At 37.3% G+C, this 19,315-nt stretch overlaps 2 protein-coding genes across 5 annotated transcripts; one reads left to right on the top strand and one right to left on the bottom strand.

The window, feature by feature from the left end:
• Nucleotides 1-734: 734 nt before the first annotated feature.
• Nucleotides 735-6,515, top strand: gnat1 (guanine nucleotide binding protein (G protein), alpha transducing activity polypeptide 1). Of its 4 annotated transcripts, none has more exons than XR_014031219.1 (10): nucleotides 1,238-1,441; nucleotides 2,375-2,417; nucleotides 2,539-2,680; nucleotides 3,889-4,046; nucleotides 4,159-4,287; nucleotides 4,468-4,597; nucleotides 4,702-4,855; nucleotides 5,050-5,261; nucleotides 5,379-5,826; nucleotides 6,199-6,506. XR_014031219.1 is itself a non-coding variant. In XM_081380854.1 (9 exons), exons 1-8 carry the CDS (start codon nucleotides 1,336-1,338, stop codon nucleotides 5,238-5,240), a joined length of 1,053 nt encoding a protein of 350 aa, XP_081236980.1. In that variant the 5' UTR covers nucleotides 735-1,335; the 3' UTR covers nucleotides 5,241-5,261; nucleotides 5,379-6,515. The 4 variants fall into 4 exon arrangements, 1 of the variants encoding a protein (XP_081236980.1); XR_014031220.1 differs by having other exon boundaries at nucleotides 5,379-5,843; XR_014031221.1 differs by having other exon boundaries at nucleotides 5,379-5,860; nucleotides 6,211-6,506.
• Nucleotides 6,516-7,912: 1,397 nt separating this feature from the next.
• On the bottom strand, nucleotides 7,913-18,834 carry edem1 (ER degradation enhancer, mannosidase alpha-like 1). Its single transcript, XM_081381541.1, has 12 exons — nucleotides 18,204-18,834; nucleotides 17,653-17,725; nucleotides 14,875-14,978; nucleotides 14,394-14,565; nucleotides 14,135-14,318; nucleotides 13,215-13,389; nucleotides 12,689-12,809; nucleotides 11,369-11,539; nucleotides 11,200-11,273; nucleotides 11,018-11,114; nucleotides 10,703-10,864; nucleotides 7,913-9,336 (listed from the first exon to the last, which is right to left on the bottom strand). Exons 1-12 carry the CDS (start codon nucleotides 18,665-18,667, stop codon nucleotides 9,247-9,249), a joined length of 1,887 nt encoding a protein of 628 aa, XP_081237667.1. The 5' UTR covers nucleotides 18,668-18,834; the 3' UTR covers nucleotides 7,913-9,246.
• Between the last annotated feature and the right edge of the window lie 481 nt (nucleotides 18,835-19,315).

Raw genomic sequence — 19,315 nt, 5'->3', positions numbered from 1 at the left:
ATTGTAATAGCAGTAAATTATGCATAATTAAGCAACTAAACCTAAACCAAACTTACTAAACCCTAACCCGATTTGTATAGCAAGTATATTCTGTTAATTAATATTACTCAGAACTTAAATGTATAATTGCACTGTAACAAGGACATCTTAAAATAAATTATTAAAGTAATAACCATTCTGATCACTGAGTTAAAATCATTTTTTTACTGTAACTTTATGAAGCATAATGTAATTGTGACATGCAAATTCTCAAAGTTGAAAAAAATCCCCAATTATTTTTGCATTACAAACTAAACTAAACTAAAAGATAAATCTATCAAATAATGTGACGGTTCTGTAAAAATGTTGCACAAATTGCTCCTAAGAATGTCCAATTAATACTCAGGTTTATGCGAACACATTTTTAACCCAGTGTAGCCAATGAAAAGCTTTCTTGGTAGTCGTTTTTTTAGATTGATCTTTAAGCTAAATGTTTACTATGATAAATGGGATCATAAACGTTATGTGCATAAATGGTTCTTTCAGGCATATTCTCAGAACATTGAGACATCAAATGAATTGCTAATAATGAAGTCCCTAAAAAAAAAAAGTGTTCCTGTTTCTTTGTCTCTGTTACCTGTGATGCCTGAGGATTAAAATGTATCAATCTTCAGATTGGGGTCAATGAGCTGTCAGGTAAAAGACTAAAGCTCTTTAAACGCTGCGCTGCACACACTGTACACTATGTGGAAACTGATTCTGATGACTACAGTGGGAAGGTGAGATTAGAATTACTCATGGAGATTTCAGAACACCTTCACATTCAGTCGTTTTATTAAAAAAATTACAAAAATTCTGGCTATTTTGAAAAAGCCAAACAGACGCAATTTGCTTTCATGATGTCGAGCATATTTTCAACAGAAAATAAAGATGGCAGACAACATATCCAATCATTTATGAGACCCATTTACTTTTCAGTCTCCTTCTGCCTTTTCTTGTATAGCATAACAATTGTAACATTCGTAGCGTCACATTTTACCACTCGCACAGTCCTTTTTAATGTGCTCGCGAAGACACCGACAGCTTATCACCTTTTGCTGAGCACAGCACCTTCTCCTTAAATCTGAGGTTGGATGACCTCTCCACGCTTTGAACGCCTTCTGTCCTTGTTCTTCATTGGCCCCACCAACCCAGGTGGTCAGAGACATCCCCAAAATCCCTCTAAGACTCAAAACAATTCATCAGATCACCAAGATCCAGTTGAGGTGTGAGCTGTATCGTCGACAGCACCTGGAGGCCTCTGGGCAAGCGAGTGGTCATCCAGAAAGGACTTCTTTTCCCTGATCAAGAGTCAGTATGGGGGCCGGGGCGAGCGCCGAGGAGAAGCACTCCAGGGAGCTAGAGAGGAAGCTGAAAGATGATGCCGACAAAGATGCCAGGACCGTCAAACTTCTGCTGCTAGGTAACAACGCATGATGAGACTCAAATTTTTGAAGCCAAAACATGAAGAACAGCTAGATTTGGAAAATGGTATATTGCAGATTTGTTGTGTAGCCTTCCCATTTAAAACCTCATAATAAACAGGCAATGACTTCATGTTGCGAGCATAAAGATTCTGAACAACATTTAATGTTTAATTTTTGTACATATTTTTGCGATATGAAAGGAGTATTAGATATCTTAAGCTTAAATACAAGAAAAAAGCTCATCAAAATGGACGCCTTACTGAAATTCAAACCAAAGTGGAGCTAAATAAACTGAAGACACAAAATTGACCGCACAATATCTAAATGTACATTCATAACTGCCTGCGTCTTTGTCCGTGAAGTGATGTGGGTCAGGGTTATGGGACATCAAGCTTGAAGGGGCTTAAGACAATAATAATAAGCCTCAAGCCTCTTAATGTAATCCACCAAAAGATAAACAAAGACAGAGGAGAGAAGGAGGATGTATTCCGGCATTAATTCTCTTATTCATGCCAAAATAAATCAAATATTACAGTGTGATTGTTCTAAAAAAACATCTAGTTTGACAAATCTCAGTAGTTCACTGAGGGTTTTACCCCTCAAAACTGGCTCAATGTAGATCTGTGGTTTTTAACCGGGTGTCCGCAGACCTGGAGGTCAGATGTATACTGTACCACATACTGTAAATTGTTTTATATTTTTGTTAAAAATTGCATATATATACACAAGTTATTTTACATTTTGTTTAAATTGTGAATATTTAACAATATTACAGTTTTTACTGTGATTTTTTTGATTAAATAAATGCAGCCTTGGTGAGAGATGTTTTAAAAACGTTTTCAAATCTAACCAACTCCAAACGTTTAAACAGTATGTGTACGGATGAAATAACCTTGATAATCCTTAATCCGTGATGATTTTCCATTCAGGTGCTGGCGAGTCGGGTAAAAGCACAATTGTCAAACAGATGAAGTAAGTGCTGAGAAAACAAGTATTACATGAGGCTATCCTCATTAATGATTCATGTTCAGTGCTCTTTTATATCATAACCAACAAATAACTTCAATTAAATGTCAATTATTTTCCATCACAGAATTATTCACCAAGATGGTTACTCCCTTGAAGAGTCTATGGAGTTCATTGTCATCATCTACAGCAACACCCTGCAGTCTATGCTGGCCGTTGTGAAGGCCATGACCACACTCAACATTTCCTATGGAGACGCTGCTGCACAGGTGCTCTACAGAATTCATTAGTCATTTATAGAAATAAATAAGTTAAAGTATGGAATATACCGTTGGTGATACCATGGCACATTTATGATATCAGATGGTAATGCCAAAGTACTGAATGATGGCACACCTAGGTTATTTCAGGTATTGTATTACCAATGTACAGTGCATGTCCAAAACACCATGGTATTGTTCATCCTCCTTGCGCAAAAATATATCAGTTGTGTTTAACTACTGTATACTTTACATCAAAACAAATACATTGTTTGTAACAATGTACTGTACTTTTTGCACTTTTTGCGTTTTGCATGTTATTTTACAGTACGTGCACTTTCAATGTTGCCACTTTCGAGAGTTGGGTGTAATGTAAGACAACTCCATGGGTTAAGGTCAGGTTTAGGTGTAGCTTCAGCATTAGAACCTAGTTATTACCCAGTTATTGTGATTACTTCAATAAGTACATAGAATGTGCATGCAAAAGAGGACTGTAAAATAAAGAGTAGCACCTATGTGAAAATGTGTAGGTGTCCTCAGATTAACCAAATTCACTCTATAGCCTATCCACCTTATTCTGCTCAGTAAACAATGCGCGCTGCCATGACGACGACTCCGGTTGCCTACTTCCGTTCGTAGCGCTTGACCTGTACAAGCAGCGAGAGAATGAGTATAAGCTCCTCATGTGCTGTTGTTATTTGTTTTAACAATTCAAAGAAGATTTCAAACTTTTTAGAAACTGAGTGTTTCGAGCATAAGATAAGAAGGAGATAATGCCCATGTCCAGTTCAGTATCAGATACATTCAATAAAGTAAACTTTTAGAGTGGTTAGCGTTAAAACTGAACTTCTCTCGCTACTAGTACAGGTCAAGCGCTACGAACCGGAAGTATGGAACCGGAGTCGTCGTTATGGCAGCGCCCATTGTTTAGAGCAGAATAAGGTGGATAGTACTATAACTCTAAGGAGTTTTGTTTTAATCTCCTGCCAATTTTTCTTTTATCAAAACCATAATGAAAGTAAATTTGATAGCACACTAGTCAGATTATACAACAAAAGATAATTGTACATAATAACTGGAGGATTTATCAAATTAGATTATTAGAAGAGGTCATGAATGATAGACATCTGAAAGAAACTATTAAAAGAAAGAGACAATGAAATCATGAAGGATTATACAGATTTTTAGATCCAACTGTTTTTATCTGTTTGTTGCAGGATGATGGAAGGAAGCTGATGCACTTAGCGGACACCATCGAGGAAGGCACCATGCCCAAGGAGCTGTCAGACATCATCCTGAGGTTGTGGAAGGACTCGGGCATCAAGGCGTGCTTTGAAAGAGCCTCCGAATACCAGCTCAACGACTCTGCCGGATAGTATGGACCTCGAATTAGTCTTTTAAAGCATTAAATACCAGTCAGCAAGGCTAACTTTTCAATGAATAAGTATAGGGAAATATTGTATTGATTCTCTTACTCTATCTCCAAGCTATCTGAGTGACCTGGAGAGGTTGATCCAGCCTGGCTATGTCCCTACTGAACAGGACGTCCTGCGATCAAGAGTGAAAACCACCGGTATCATCGAGACCATGTTCGGCTTAAAGGATCTCAACTTCAGGTACTCTAAACAAAGTCATCTAGAGCTTTCATAATGATAACAATGGCATGTTCAACTGCCCAATGACCATCATCATCTAGACTCTAGTCTAGAGAATCAAAGCAACAAACAAAAAAAGTTGAAGTTTCAAGACAAGCTTAAAAGGACACCAATGCCATGTTAACTGATGTTGGTCTGCAGGATGTTTGATGTGGGCGGTCAGCGCTCAGAGAGGAAGAAGTGGATCCATTGCTTTGAGGGTGTGACCTGTATCATCTTCATCGCTGCACTGAGCGCATACGACATGGTGCTGGTGGAGGATGATGAAGTGGTAGGTTGCCATTTGTGGTCCAAGAATGAAACCCCAACCACATGAACTACAGAATTACTTTTATGCCTTTTAGCAACCTGTTTATCTTGTCCTTTCAACCAAAGAACCGAATGCATGAGAGTCTCCACCTGTTCAACAGCATCTGTAACCACCGTTACTTTGCCACCACATCCATTGTACTCTTCCTCAACAAAAAGGATGTCTTCCTGGAGAAGATCAAGAAAGCTCATCTGAGCATGTGCTTCCCTGATTATGATGGTGAGACCTCAAAATCAGAAGCTTGATTCTTTAACATAAATGTTCTTAAAATAGGCATTAAACCAGGCAATTTAACTCGGAATATCAATACATTTTCAGTGAGGATCTATCATGGAACAAAACCAAATGTCAAAACTATTTGTGTCATATGATATGCAAAACTACGCTAAAAATATAATGCATGCCTCTGTCAGGTCCCAACACCTTTGAGGATGCGGGTAACTACATCAAGTTGCAGTTCTTGGATCTGAACTTGCGACGAGATATCAAAGAAATCTACTCCCACATGACCTGTGCCACAGACACAGAGAACGTCAAGTTTGTGTTCGATGCCGTAACAGACATTATCATCAAAGAAAATCTCAAAGACTGCGGTCTCTTCTAAACAAGCCATTTGTGAGAAGAGGTGAATAAAATACAATATAATATATTAACAGTATAGTAAATAATTAATGTATTATAGCATATCAAATATCAGTAAAGTTTCTATATGTGTATAATTAAAATGTCTCTTCTTTTACAGAGTACTGAATACTGACCCATTGCCCCTCCTTGTTTTCCTCCCTGGGTAATGTGGGATTATCCAATGCATACACACATAACCAAACACAAAAACACACACACAAGGGAATTGAATTGATTGCATCTGGAAGAAGAAAATTATATTGCTATACATTTGATTAAACACTGCATTTAATTAAATATCAGAGCTTAATACATATTCACTGCAGCAAGTCATATATAACAACACATGCAGCGTCACCCTGCTTGAAGAACCGGCCCTTGTGAGGGTGTTTGGTGTTTGGCCCTATTAGTTTTTCGCAGTGATTTATCCTTTAGATTTGCAACTACATGCAGCTGCAAACCAAACAACTAAACTTCTGAAACACCTGCATATGCACTTCAGCATAATGTTTTGCAAGAGCACACATTATGAAGTCCAGAGAGTATTTCAGTTATACGTTATAGCAGTTACTAACTGTGTAAAGTTCATACTTTTAAAGGGTAACTAAACCCTAAAACAACTTTTTTTAGTTAATGATCTGTAAAACTGGGGCTTTATTAATGCTGTTCATTGATTCAAGTAATTTTTTTGACATTTGGGTTTCTACAATATGGTGTAAAAACGTCTTCTGAGTGCTGCCCTCTTCAGGTTGAACAGTGGCTACTGCAGTTGAATTTTCCTATTGAAAATTGTGGTGCCCTGTGACGTCAGAGGGAACCAGCTAACCACGCCCTTGCCTACAGAGAGATGTGTCTCAGATGCACTGGGCTCTGCCCACTTTTCCAGCATTTTTCAAATATTGCCAGTGGGTGGAGTCAGGCTCTGACCAGGGGTTTAGTTACCCTTTAAGCTGATTGAGAAAACTTTACTGGGATGCTATGTTCTGTGTTATTTACAGAGGAGTTATATCATGTTATGTCCCATGATCCGAATCTTTATGTAAGATGGATAACTTTGATGAAAAGATAGCTTGTGATAATATTTCAATAAGATGCTTATCAGGAGCACAGTTAGTTAGCTGCGAGACAACGGTTTTTGAGTGCATTGATTAAATTACAACAGCGAATATTGATTAAAATGGCACAATTGACTGCAAAACCAGAACCAACCATGTAAATGTAAATTGAATGAATAAAGCTTCTGTAGAAAAGACTGAGCCTGATGTATTTTTATCTTAGCCTGGTTAAAACCAGACCATTTTCAGTAGTAACTGAGTTATGGTCTGGCAAAGCTTCATTAATAACTCATTTCCAAAGGGGCGTCACCAACGGACGTCGCTCAAATGCCTCTGGGCGCAATTGGATAGACCTAAAACCAATCCGAGCGATCGTCATCGTGTAAAGCCATATACTGCGTCCCAATTCGCCTAAGTTACACTACGCCATAAAAGTATGTACTCTTTTTGTGAAGAAAATGTATTTACTTTTGAATGTGTAGCAAAAAAGTAGGCAAGCTTTGGGACATACTACTTCGTCATCATCTTTATCGGACGGATCTGTCGCGTGCAATCTGTCACTTAAACTGCCGTCAATCATCTTGTCACAGTTAAAATCCTCTATTAAATCTAATTTAATTTCCTACCGTTTCGGAGAGAAATGTAGTAGCACGTTCATCTGCCAGTGGGTCTTTCATGGAGACTGTCCTCATGTGTTTGCAATTTGAATATAATAATGCATTTAAAAGTTGAACGGACGTCGCTCAAATGCCTCTGGGCGCAATTGGATAGGCTAGACCTAAAACCAATCAGAGCGATCGTCATCGTGTAAAGCCCGCCTCAACGTTTCTGATTGGTGCCGCGATTTCAACGGCATGGAAATGGGCTTGAATGAGCTCTTTGCCAGACTACTTGCAGAGCAAATCTAAATTTGCCGGAAGTTGTCTGGGTTTTTCCAGGCTATGTTTGTCTTTCAAGTGTCTGGCAGAATGCAAACCCATGAACAGCTTAAATCCAGGTGGAAAACAGGCTACACATTATTTACTAGCTTATACAGTATAGCCTACACCTTCCCTTACATTCTTTTTTTTAAGAATTATTTGATTTATAAATATAGACTTTACATACACACACACAAATAATTAATATATATATATAAAAAAAATTAATTACAATTTAATTATTCATAAAAAATTGTGTTAAAGGGCACCTATTATGCCCCTTTTTACAAGATGTAAAATAAGTCTCTGATGTCCCCAGAGTGTGTATGTGAAGTTTTAACTGAAAATACCCCACAGATAATTTGCGAGCGCAACCTGCAAAAGTAAAGCCCATTAACACCACTTTATCCAAGTTTATTAATGGATCTGTTCCAATGGCTTTGCATTACAGTGTTATAAATATTCAAAGCATTTTTGCAGTTTCAATTATGTTTAATAGAATGATTGTACAGTACCAAACACACCGATTCTATTTTGTTCCTTTTGCAGTTTCAACTCAATCAAGTTAGACTATCAAACAGTTTTGCCAAGTCATGGTTTTAATGTCGATTTGATAAAATGCACAGTGTAGACATCCACCTTTGTCTCTTTAATCACAATAAAATCAACAAGCAGAACACCATTAATCTAATAAACTTTAATTAGAATACTTGTTTTTGATAAAAACAAATTTGGAATAAATATCAACCCCTAATTACTGAGAGTATCCTCCAAACGTGCCCCAAGGAAATAATCTGGAATACCGAAGAAATGAATTCTTATCTCATCAGCACAATGATCATTCTCAGAATCCCTTATTTTCGACTTTTGTTCAGAAAACATATGCGACGACATCTAAGCATTAAAAGAGAAAAAGTTAACAATGTTACTGACACATTACATGCATATCACCTCGAGTGACTGCATCATGGCAAACTACTGATCCTGAGGACTGAAGAAAAATGAAAAATAAATTTGTTAAAGGCACATGTTTTTGTTAAATGTTGTCATATTTGGTCCAAGAACATTTTTACATTTTCTTGTTTGTTTGAACACAAAATAGAAGAGTGGAGACTAATTACTAGACCTAATTGAGAGAGAATCTACGGCACTTCCTCGACCCGCGGTGCAAAACGTACCAAATTATATGAGGTTTGCTCTGTGAAAATACACGAATGAGTGGAGATTTCAAACTTACCAAACATGTATGCTACATAACAAAACCGTTCCAATTTTATCACAATACACTGACAGCAACATCAGAATGGGTACAGTTGGAAATATGGAATCATGCAAATAAACTAAAAATAGGCCACAGTGTTCTACACCTTGCAAACCAAGGCACAAAATTAACAATGAAGAATGTGTCAAATTGCAAAGTGAACAAGTCATCAGAATGCAGTTTGATTTGTTATAAATGAAGCCCATCTGTTGTGTGTGTTCCTGAAAGACATATACTGGATAAACAACGGTTTTTCTAGTATAAAGCTTATTTGAATGCTTGTTCCTTGAGAAGAAAACTGAAACATGCATACCATCTGTCAACCCATTAGAGCCCTTAATAATAATACTAGGTCAAGTTTCATTATACATGGCACTGAAGAAAACATGTAACACACTCGTTGCGCAGAAGGCGATCAGCCTTAGGAATCAAAAACAGTTTTGTGATTGATTTTTACGATTCTGAAGAGCCAAACTTCCCTGAATGTGCTTTTTTTTATGCTGTGGACTTTGCTGGCTGGATCTGAATATGTAACCAAACCCAAACACCTGGTCCATCTTAAGAATGACACTTTCATGTCAAAAAAATAAAAAAATACAACGCCACAACAAAACGTACTGGTCGATTTGTTGACCAAATACCTTGCCACTCCATGTGCAAAAAGAGACTGCAAAGTTATCTGATGGGAGAGTTATTGAACCCCTCCAGGGGGTTTGTAGGTGCTGAGACCTCCAGGGAGCAGGACTGATGTCAGGACAGCCCCACCATGTGGTCGATTTGCCTCATGTACATGCTCTTTAGAGGAAGGCCATAACGTCTCTCTTCGGAAATCCTTTCACACTATTGGACAAATGAAAATATGTCATTCTTATTTCTATGACCGCTTTTTAGATTTCATACTGTCACTAACAAAATACCCGATTAAACACTTTAATATTGAAATTATATTTGAAGCTGAAAAAAAAAATGCTGGTAGTGGCTAATTGTAATTTGTTAATTAAAAAGAAATATAAATTAAAAGGGTCATGACATGATCAAATTTGCCATGATCTTTTGACATATAAGAGGTATTCGTACCATTAAAACATTCTGTCATTTTCAGAGCTTAAAATGTCCTCAGTACAAACAAGGCATTTATCCTTCTCCAAAAACAGCTTGTTTTGATATTGCGAGATCTGTGAGATCACACATACATTTGCATATGACTGCCTCCAGAGCAGGACCTCAACAAATAGATATACAACATTGCATGATAGGCCCCGCCCACTGACATTCAGAGTCTTAATGGCTGACATGTGCATTGACGAGTCTAGTTTAAACAGCTCATTTGCATCTCTCTACAGTCTTCAGAAGGATCACAGCATCGGAAACAAGTGGATGGTTTTTAATGGCATCCCGGATAGCGTCTGAGGAATATACTGTATATATTAGTTCGGAACATTTTGTTTTGTAAACGAGGCACAGTGTAATGGAGATTTTAGAAATAAATTTTTGTAGAAAGATGAAGCACCCAACTGTATTGGATCTGACAACAGCTGCATCACAAACCTGAAGTAAATGATTTCAGAAAGCTTAGTGGATAATGTTTTCAAAACACTTACACATGTGCAATAGCAAGTGGGCGTTGATATTGTTTTCTATGCAGTGATATTAGCCAATCATAACAGTTGCCCTTAACTGGCAAGCCTTAAAGGAGCAGCCCCTTAAAAACGGTCAGAATGAGGGCGTGAAAATATTCATTTTTCTGCATATACATATATATTTTTGTTTGTACTGTTTTGTGCGCGTGTAAAAAAACTTTCATTAACATAAGTAAACCTCAAGAAACATTTAAAATAATAAAAAATATCATGACCCCTTTAATTCACATAATTTCACTATTATTGCAGTTGCTTCACTTCCAAGCACTGAATCCCTCCTTTGATAAATAAGGTGACTGCTTTGTTGTTTTTGGTGTTTTTTGCCTGTGGCAAGAGAAAAATCAGCATTTAAGTGAATATCTTTAAAGGGCAGGTTGTGAAGGAGCATATAATTGACTGGACAAGCTGACTGAATTAACTTGCACCTAAACAAGTTTAATAAAAGAAAACTTTTCTGATTAAAGACGTTGCATTCACGAATGACTCAAAAGATTCATTGAGATCGCCACTATAATTCATATTCATAAGTGGGATGACTGCTAGTGTCTATTAAACCAATTTCTTACGTTGCTTATGTTGGCTGGGGGCTCTTTGTTGGGCTCTTCACATGGGAATTTCTCTTCCCAACTTTTCTCCCTGAAGCGTTGATCTATCGGCACTATATGGCCTTCTGTAGTGAAGATGTACTTATTCTCAGACTTGTGCAGCGGGTTGTCTTCATCAAAGAGCTGTAAAGGATTGTAAAATATAATTTAGTGATTGACATGGCAGCAGCATAAAACTTGACTGACCATGTTTATAGTTTATAAATTTAAACTATAAGATTTAAGTGAGAATAGAACATTTTTAAAATGGAGAGCATATAGAAACAGAAAACTTACCAAAAAAAGGTATTTGCAGGTTTCACTGAGGAAGAAACTCTCCATGCGATCTTCTTTGGACTTATCCACCACATGATGGAGAGTGGCATAACCACACCTGAGAAGCAGTCAAACAAAACATCTGTCTTGAGAACATACCAGCATCCCGATCAAATCCCTTCCTGACATTTTAATCCACATACCTGACTTTGGTATTTTTTTCGAGGCTTTCAAGAATGTCCATCCCAACGTGAAGATAAAAAGGATTCTTGGTTGCCTGTAGAAAGTCAAGTTCATCTGTAATTATACTGTAATGCTGCAGTCTAAAAAGCTGGTCATAATCGAAAAAGAGCAGTTAGAAAAGGTTTGTACCTGATAGAGCAGGTATGTGGATTCCACTAGTTCAGGTCTTAAAGGGTAGAAGAGGACATCTGGGGCCTGAAGCTGCCAGTTGTATCTCTCAGGAAGAGCCCCGAAACGCTTCCAGATTGCATAGTAGAAGGCATGAAGGCAAATGGCGTTTTCAACATCTCCATTCAAAACCTGAGCAACAGAAATTTGTGCACCTGGTTAGAAACCCTGGTTAATGAACAATGGAAAAAGGCTATCAGCAGGTCTGGTTTGGTCCATTTTTGTATGCACTTGAGTCAAGTAGATTCCACAGATATAACTGAAACACTGTCCAATTAGTTGAACAACTGGATTTTCATATTAGATCAGAAAGTTGATGTTTATCACCAATACTCTCTTATTCATAGGCAGCTACTTCAGATGAAATAGAAACAAAACCTCACATGGAGCCTCTTTGAAGCACTCTAAATAGGGAGCAAATGGTTGCTAAGCTAACGACAAAATATTTTAATAAACATAAAATATATATATACTACTACCACCTGTCAAAAGTTTGATGTCAGTAAGATTTTGTTGATGTTTATCAAAGCAGTCTCACCAAGGCTGCATGTATTTGATCAAAATACAGTGAAAACAATAATATTGTGAAATATTATCAGGATTTAAAAGAACTGTTTTTCTATTTATATATTTTATTATCAATGTTAAAAACATCTGTGCTGCTTAATATTTTTATTGAAACTGATCAAAAATAATTTGTGATTTAATAAATACAAAGTTCAAAAGAACAGTATTTATTTGCATCCTTTGTGATAAAAAAAACAAACTTTTGAACGGTAATGTAAGTTATTGCTTATAATAATGACATAATACTAGATTTTAGAACATTTTTGGTTACACTTTACAGTAAGGTTTCATTAGTTAACTTAAAGAATTAACAATACTTCTACAGCATTTATTAATCTTATTTAATGTTAATTTCAACATTTACTAATACATTATTAAAATCAAATGTTGTATTTGTTAACATTAGTTAATGCACTGTGAACTAACGAACAAATAATGAACAGCTAGATTTTTATTTTTTAAGATTAATAAATATTGGAACAAATGTATTCCTAATTGTTAGTTGATGTTAGTTAATACATTAACTAATGCTAACAAATGAGTCCTTATTGTTAAGTGTTACCACATTTTTTTTGAGGTATGAGGTAAAAAATTTAGTACTTAAGACCTAAGGCTAGACTGTATTCAGAATGTACTGTACTTAGATTAGATTAAATAAAGACAATAGAGAGATTGAACGAGAGAAGCAGGAGACAATTAAGACATGTTTTAGACCTGTAGTCCAGGGAAGAATGCCTGCAGAGAGTCAATCCATGTGTTCATGATCTGCCCATTAAACATGTTCACATTCACATACAGTGGTGGGTCACCCTCTCCTTCATTACACGCCTCTCTTCTGTAAAAGTAAAGAAAAGAAAAAAAAAGTGCACAATTAGAACCAGGATGTGTCAACAAAAGCATTACAATAGTTTAATAAGAAATCATTAATGCACACCCTGAAAGTGTCACGCTAAAACTTCTGCATATCTGTATAGTTATAGAAAATGAATAAAAACCTTGAAATGTCAGTCTAGAAACCTAAACCAATTTGAATGACACATTCACATCCAAAAATGGTTATAATAAATTAACTTGCAAGCAATACACTCATTGGCTGCAAACCATGCCAAACTACAAAAAATTCCAAGTGACACACTTTATCTGCAGGTGGTTAGACACCCACATGCAAACTCCTTTGGTCTTTGTAAGCTCAAACTGCAGCCACAAACAGCTGTGGTCCCATGCACATGTTTATAATCACCCTCTTCTCAGGTGGCTCTGAATGCTCTCGTAAGCTGCAGAGAACATCATGTAATCTTCCTTCTTTCCAAATAAGATGTAAGACTTGAGAAGGTACTCGTAGAATGAGTCCATGCCGGCACCAAGACCGCTCTGCTTCCCCACCCACTGACCAGTCTGAATGTTCACCACATTCCCTGGAAAAGGGACAAAAGGATCATCACTGGTCAGACAAAGACATGTGATCACAAATTAAAGATACTGGATCCAAAACAAAAGAAAAAGAAAAGGTCTGTAGTTATTGTTTAAGGAAGGACATCACACTGCAAGCCTTAGCGTTCAATTCAGATTTTTTTGTTTGGCTGTTCACATTATTTTTAAAATGTGGCCAATATCAGATATGAATGGAAACAGGTCACGATCCTGAACTGACCCGTACGCGCAAAAGAACAATAACAAAGATGGCACACAGCACGCTGTCATACAGATGTAAACAGAGGTTACTAAAGTCAGGATTAACACATTCTTTTAAGGCGTTTTGTGCTAAGGAAGCCAGTGAATTTGTGCGCAGGTGAAAAGGAGGACACAGACGAGGAAGAGAGCAAAGTTTTTCTCATATAGTTATAGACTTTGCTGCAGTCTTCCATATTCACTGAGTGACCAAACAAATGCCGGTATGTAGAATCATAAATCATAGTGTTGATCTAGAGTGACATAAATGTTGCATGACTATTCAGACTGAGGTCGCATTGCAAAACATCAGACCCATTTCTGATTTAGGACCCCATATGGAAGTGACCCAAATCAGAATCAAAAAGGTTAGATTCCATGTGGTTTGTGCTGTTCACACTGTTATGACAAAAAAAAAAAAAAAAGACCTGTCTCACATATAAGCAAAAAACTTTTTTGACCCTAAAACAGATAAAAAATGCAACCACTTACCCAACAGCCCAGTTTCATTGCTTCTCAAGTTCCACAGAGCTTTAACAGCCCGCCGGGCGACCCATTCAAATGTGGAGTCGCCAATCAGACGGCTAAGAATGCCAAACTCCACGAGCAGAGAACCCGCCCCTGCCGTACACGTCTCATTAATGCTGTCAGGAGGAACACCTTTCTTTAAATTCACCTGCACAAAACCATGGTAAGATACAAAAGTCAAATGCAGCAAAAACTAGGCCATGTCTATGTACGTGGGCCTGACCCTGGGATAGGGGATGCCTGTGCTAGTGTTCTCAAAGGCAGGTAGCAGTCGAACAGCAAGGTCATGTGCCAGGTGCAGTAGCTCATTGTCATAGTCCTTTAGCCCTATGTCCCCAAAAGGATGCAGTGGGTCAGTCAGCAGAATATGGGATGAGATCAAACTGCCAAGAATTCTGAAAAGGGAACATTTATTTCAGTTACTTCCTGGTTAACAACAAAGATGCTGTTTTGAACACACTTCTCACTTTATTTAAAAGTGTGAATAGAACCGTAGCAGATCAGCCTAATTATTCTATTACAAAAATGGTTTGTTTTGTCAAATGACAAAGCTCTTTAAAAAAAAAAAATTAATAAATTCATAGAACACAAAAGGAGAACACTTCTTATTTCCATACAATGATTGAATGGGAATGGATAGGATTCCTTTATCAACTAATCGACGAGGGTGTTGACGGACTGAATAAAAGAGTGAAATACTGCACCTAATGTTGGCCTCAAAGACTTGAACAGTGGAGTCCTTGTCAAAAGACACCGTCTCAATCACCAGCTTAACAGCTCGATGGAACTCTGTCACATTTCCAAGCACCTGCAGAAATGGAAACCAAACATGGGAGTACATTATACATCCATGTACATACTATGATGACTACTGAATTAAGCTGAGGTGACACGGAAGTGAGGAATTCCTGAGATTTTCTAGCCTGGTTAAAACCAGACCATTCTCAGTAGTAACTTACTTGCAGATCAAATCTAAATTTGCCGGAAGTTGTCTGGGTTTTCCCAGGCTAGAGATTTTCTGTAAGTAATAGCCAATTTTTGTTTTTGTTCACTAGATAACTGAAAGTTAATCATAAGTGCAGATAAATTCAAGGTTGTTTACTGGGACACACATAAAACAGCTACTCCCTCTTTCTCTTCTCATGTAGTAAAGGATAAATAATGGGCCTTTTCATGAAACATGAGCAGAACAAATTTTAGCAACAGTTAAAAAAAAAACGACTGTAATTTATGTTGTAGAATAAAATGTGAAAGTCTCTTTAAGTAATACAAAACGCAGACCTTATTTTACTTATAAATCATAAACCAGCATCTATGGGAGGGAACCCATGGCTCAAAAATGCTAAATATGTTCTGGATTTTAGGACTATAAACAGAATGGCACAAATTATTTTATTTTTAGAAGATTACACTATTAGGCAGTTCAGCTGATTTTTGTAGCAAAATTAGTCAAAATCACAAAACATAATTTACTAATAGTAAGAAAGACAAAAAATACTTAAACTAGAAGGCTTGTACAATTATCAGTGTCAACTAATTATTTCTAACTCTAGAGAATTAAATAGAACTGATTTAACCTTAAAGGTAGGGTAGGCAATTTCGGAGAGGCTAGCAATCGCAAGCTAGCTTTGAAAGCATGAGATCCCACTCTCCCTTCAGAGCGTCTCCTAAGCCACACCTCCTTCAAAACACATGAACGCACAGAGCAGAGTGCAGATTCATTTCGCCATTGATAGTGTTGACAAAGAAAAGCGAAAAATCTGAGTCTGAGATCAGCTCTGGATAGAAAGTCTCAGGTTGCCATCTCGTAATTACAGATATGACATGGCGTGAATGCAGCATGGTTCATCCAAAGTCACATACTTCCCTACTCTACACTAGGTGAAACACAGTAAGTGACAAAAGTAGTGTGTCTAAATTCACAGTACTCATACCAAGAGGAGGCAAAAAGTACCCAAATTACCTACTTCTTCCAGCGAGATTCTGAAGTGTGCATATGATGGACACTTTACTATCCCATGAGGCAATGGGAGAGGATTTATGAATGGCAGTGAGGCTACATAACTGATGCTGGTAAGTATATCATAAAACTTCTATTTAGGGGTGGGTCACGATTTTTTTTCCGGGAAAATCACAAGTCACAATTTTATCACGATTCTTTTTCATGTTGGTTTTACTATTTTGCAAGTGACTGAGCATTACAGCCAAAATAATGTCCCCATTTTAAAAACAAACCCTTAAAAGGAAACAACATGTAAAAAAGGAAACAAAAATTAAAAGGATAGTTTCGCCAAAGAAGAAAATTGTCATCATTTACTCTCTCAAGTTGTTTTACATCTGAATAAGCTTTTCTTCTGTTGAAAATAAAAGTTATTTTGAAGAATAAGTAACCAAGTAACCAAACAGTTTCTGGTCCAGCGTTTAGTTGATCCTGGTAAGCGCTCACTGTCACAGATGTAAACACAACGGCTTTCTTATTTCACGAGGGGTTATGGCATTTGTTTCCAGGCGGACCGATAAAGATCGCAATACACACATCCTGTAGAATTCAACAAATCAGATCGCAACTTCGAAACTCCTGAAGTGTTTCCAGAAAAGTGTGCCATATGCATCAGACGTTCAGCCAACGGTCCGTGGGCGTCTCACGTCTGAGGCTGAGACTAATGGGGACCAGCAACTGTTTGGAGAGCCACTTTCTTTAAAATATCTTCTTTTGTGTTCAGCACAAAAAAGAAATTAATACAGGTTTGGAACAACATTAGAGCGAGTAAATAATGACAGAATTTTCATGTTTGGGTGAACTATCCTTTTAAGGACAAGCGGTAGCATGTTTACTATTAGGCTACTTTAGGACCGGCAGTGTCCGGCACACATCTAATAAACACGCATATGACATGCACCTCATTTTTTCTCAAATGTTTGCTTTCACTTTAGACATAATCAACTGTGTTTATGTAAACCTTGTGTGTATTTGACAGTATTAGCGCAATAAGACTCGAAAGATAACTTAGTCCAGTATCCAGACACTGTTTGACAGGCTTTTAGTGCCCGTGAGCTTTGTGTATGCGCTCAGAAAAGCAAATGTTAGAACAGAGGAACAGCACACAAATTCAATTTTTAACTGGCAAGGCTTTAAAGCACATGCAAATAATGAACTTTTGTGAATTGCACTATCCCGTGAGTGTAAGTCTACCTCTGCATTAATATGTGATGTGAATGTGTTGCGTGTACAGTATGTTGAGACAGAGGCACCAGAACTGCAACTAGTTTGATACTATATTTCTTCAAAAGCAGATCGTGGAGACATTTTAAACATCCACGATCAAAAATTGTAATATCGCACACCCCTACTTATATTATTGATTGCTATCAGGATGTGAAGAGAGTTTCAACCAGTATAACAAAAAGGTTTTATAAAAGGATTGCCTGCCCTACCTTTAAGTTAACCTTAAGTCATCTGTCTGTTTAAGAGGTCGACTTACCAACAGCGTATCAAGAGCATCGATGAGGGTCAAGGAGTAGTTTCCAAGGACATCGTTGATGTTGATATTTGACCTAGTAGAAATACACAAGCAAATGTATCCTTAGGTCTATTCGGTTTTGATATGCTGCCATTATTCAAATACATTGGGATAAATTAAAGCCAAAAAAATCTGTGGTGCTGGATATAGAGATATTTCTCCTTTTCCATGTCTCCTATGCACAGACTTTGGGGCTGACTTGAAAAGTTTCTACTTGTTACTCACCTGTTATCTAAACAGGAACTAAAGGAAAAAAGCTTGATTAGCAACATTTTGTTACACAGGCATTTGATTCACAGGACACTTCTTTTCCGGAACAATGTATGGAAGAAAAGGGAATAAAGAAAGACTGTAAAGTGTAGATGAATATAAATTCATATACACGGGTCATGCCAAGATCTTCTCAGTCAGTTCCTCTTGAGAATTCACTAAAGCATATAGTTAACATGAAATGAAACATTACAGATGGTCGTTTTGAAGGTTGATATGGATTAGTCAGTAGCCTAACTTACGGGTTGAGCACGTCAGGCCCTCGACCTTCACAAGCTATAGGGTTAAGTTCATCCTTTGGAAAGGCAAACTTCATGTAGTTATCATATCCGAAATAAAACATGTCTCGCGCCATTCCCCTCATTTTCACTTTCAGCTCGTCGGGGAAGGAGCTGTACTTTCTGTCATATTCATCTCTGCCCTCCTGAAAGAAGCTGAGGTAGGATTTCTTTGGTGAATTCCCATTAATCTTGGAGCAGGTCTTTGCTTGAAGGTTTCTGTGGTCGTACACGTGCTGTGGCCACTCGTTAGTTTTGACGGTGGCTCTCTCGCCATCATTGAGAAGTTCAATTTTATGCAAGTTGAACGAGAATTTAATGGGGAAGTCAAAGCCCCAGCTGGGTCCCAGTCCAAACACTAGCCACACCGCGCAATTTAGCACCACTCTCAAAACAAGAAGACCCACGACTATTGACCTCCATTGCATCTTTGCCTGCTGTTGTCCTTAAAAGTCATAATTTACTTCGACGTTGCGACTTACCGAAGCGCAAAAGTCAACAGTTTTCATCCCGCTTTCAGTTCTCACACACTTCCTGTCAACAAACCAGCCCCTCCCTGGTCCTCAACGCTGATTGGTCAGCCACCGGCAACGTCATGACGAAGAGGGCGAATAGTTAATGTAGGCGTTACTCATACACGCAGTGAGCAGCGGAGATGTCGTGGCAGCTGAACTAACTAAACTGCATTTCTAAGCCAATGAGAAAATCACATGTGTGAAGTGACGGAGTACATAAAGTCTTATCTGTATGTTTAGTTGTAACTACAGCTACAGTTAACCATTACCCCCTCCACTACTACTATAACCTAATAATACTACTAAATGTTACAAGTAAAAAAAGATATATTAATTAAAGTTTTATAAAATTAGTATTACAATAAATAGTTTATACTAAATACATTACAGACTAAAAAAAAACACTTAAGATACTAAATTTAATATATATATATATATATATATATATATATATAACATTATGAATATAACTATAATCAAATTGATATTATGAATATAATTATAACTGAAATAAATTTTATATCAAAATCTTGAGAACAGGTTGTATGTTGATTTTATATG

The sequence above is a fragment of the Scardinius erythrophthalmus genome, assembly GCF_964197995.2.
Source record: "Scardinius erythrophthalmus genome assembly, chromosome: 12".
Taxonomy (NCBI): domain Eukaryota; kingdom Metazoa; phylum Chordata; class Actinopteri; order Cypriniformes; family Leuciscidae; genus Scardinius; species Scardinius erythrophthalmus.
The sequence above is the reverse complement of the archived record's forward strand: the minus strand, read 5'-3'. Positions and strand labels throughout refer to the sequence as shown.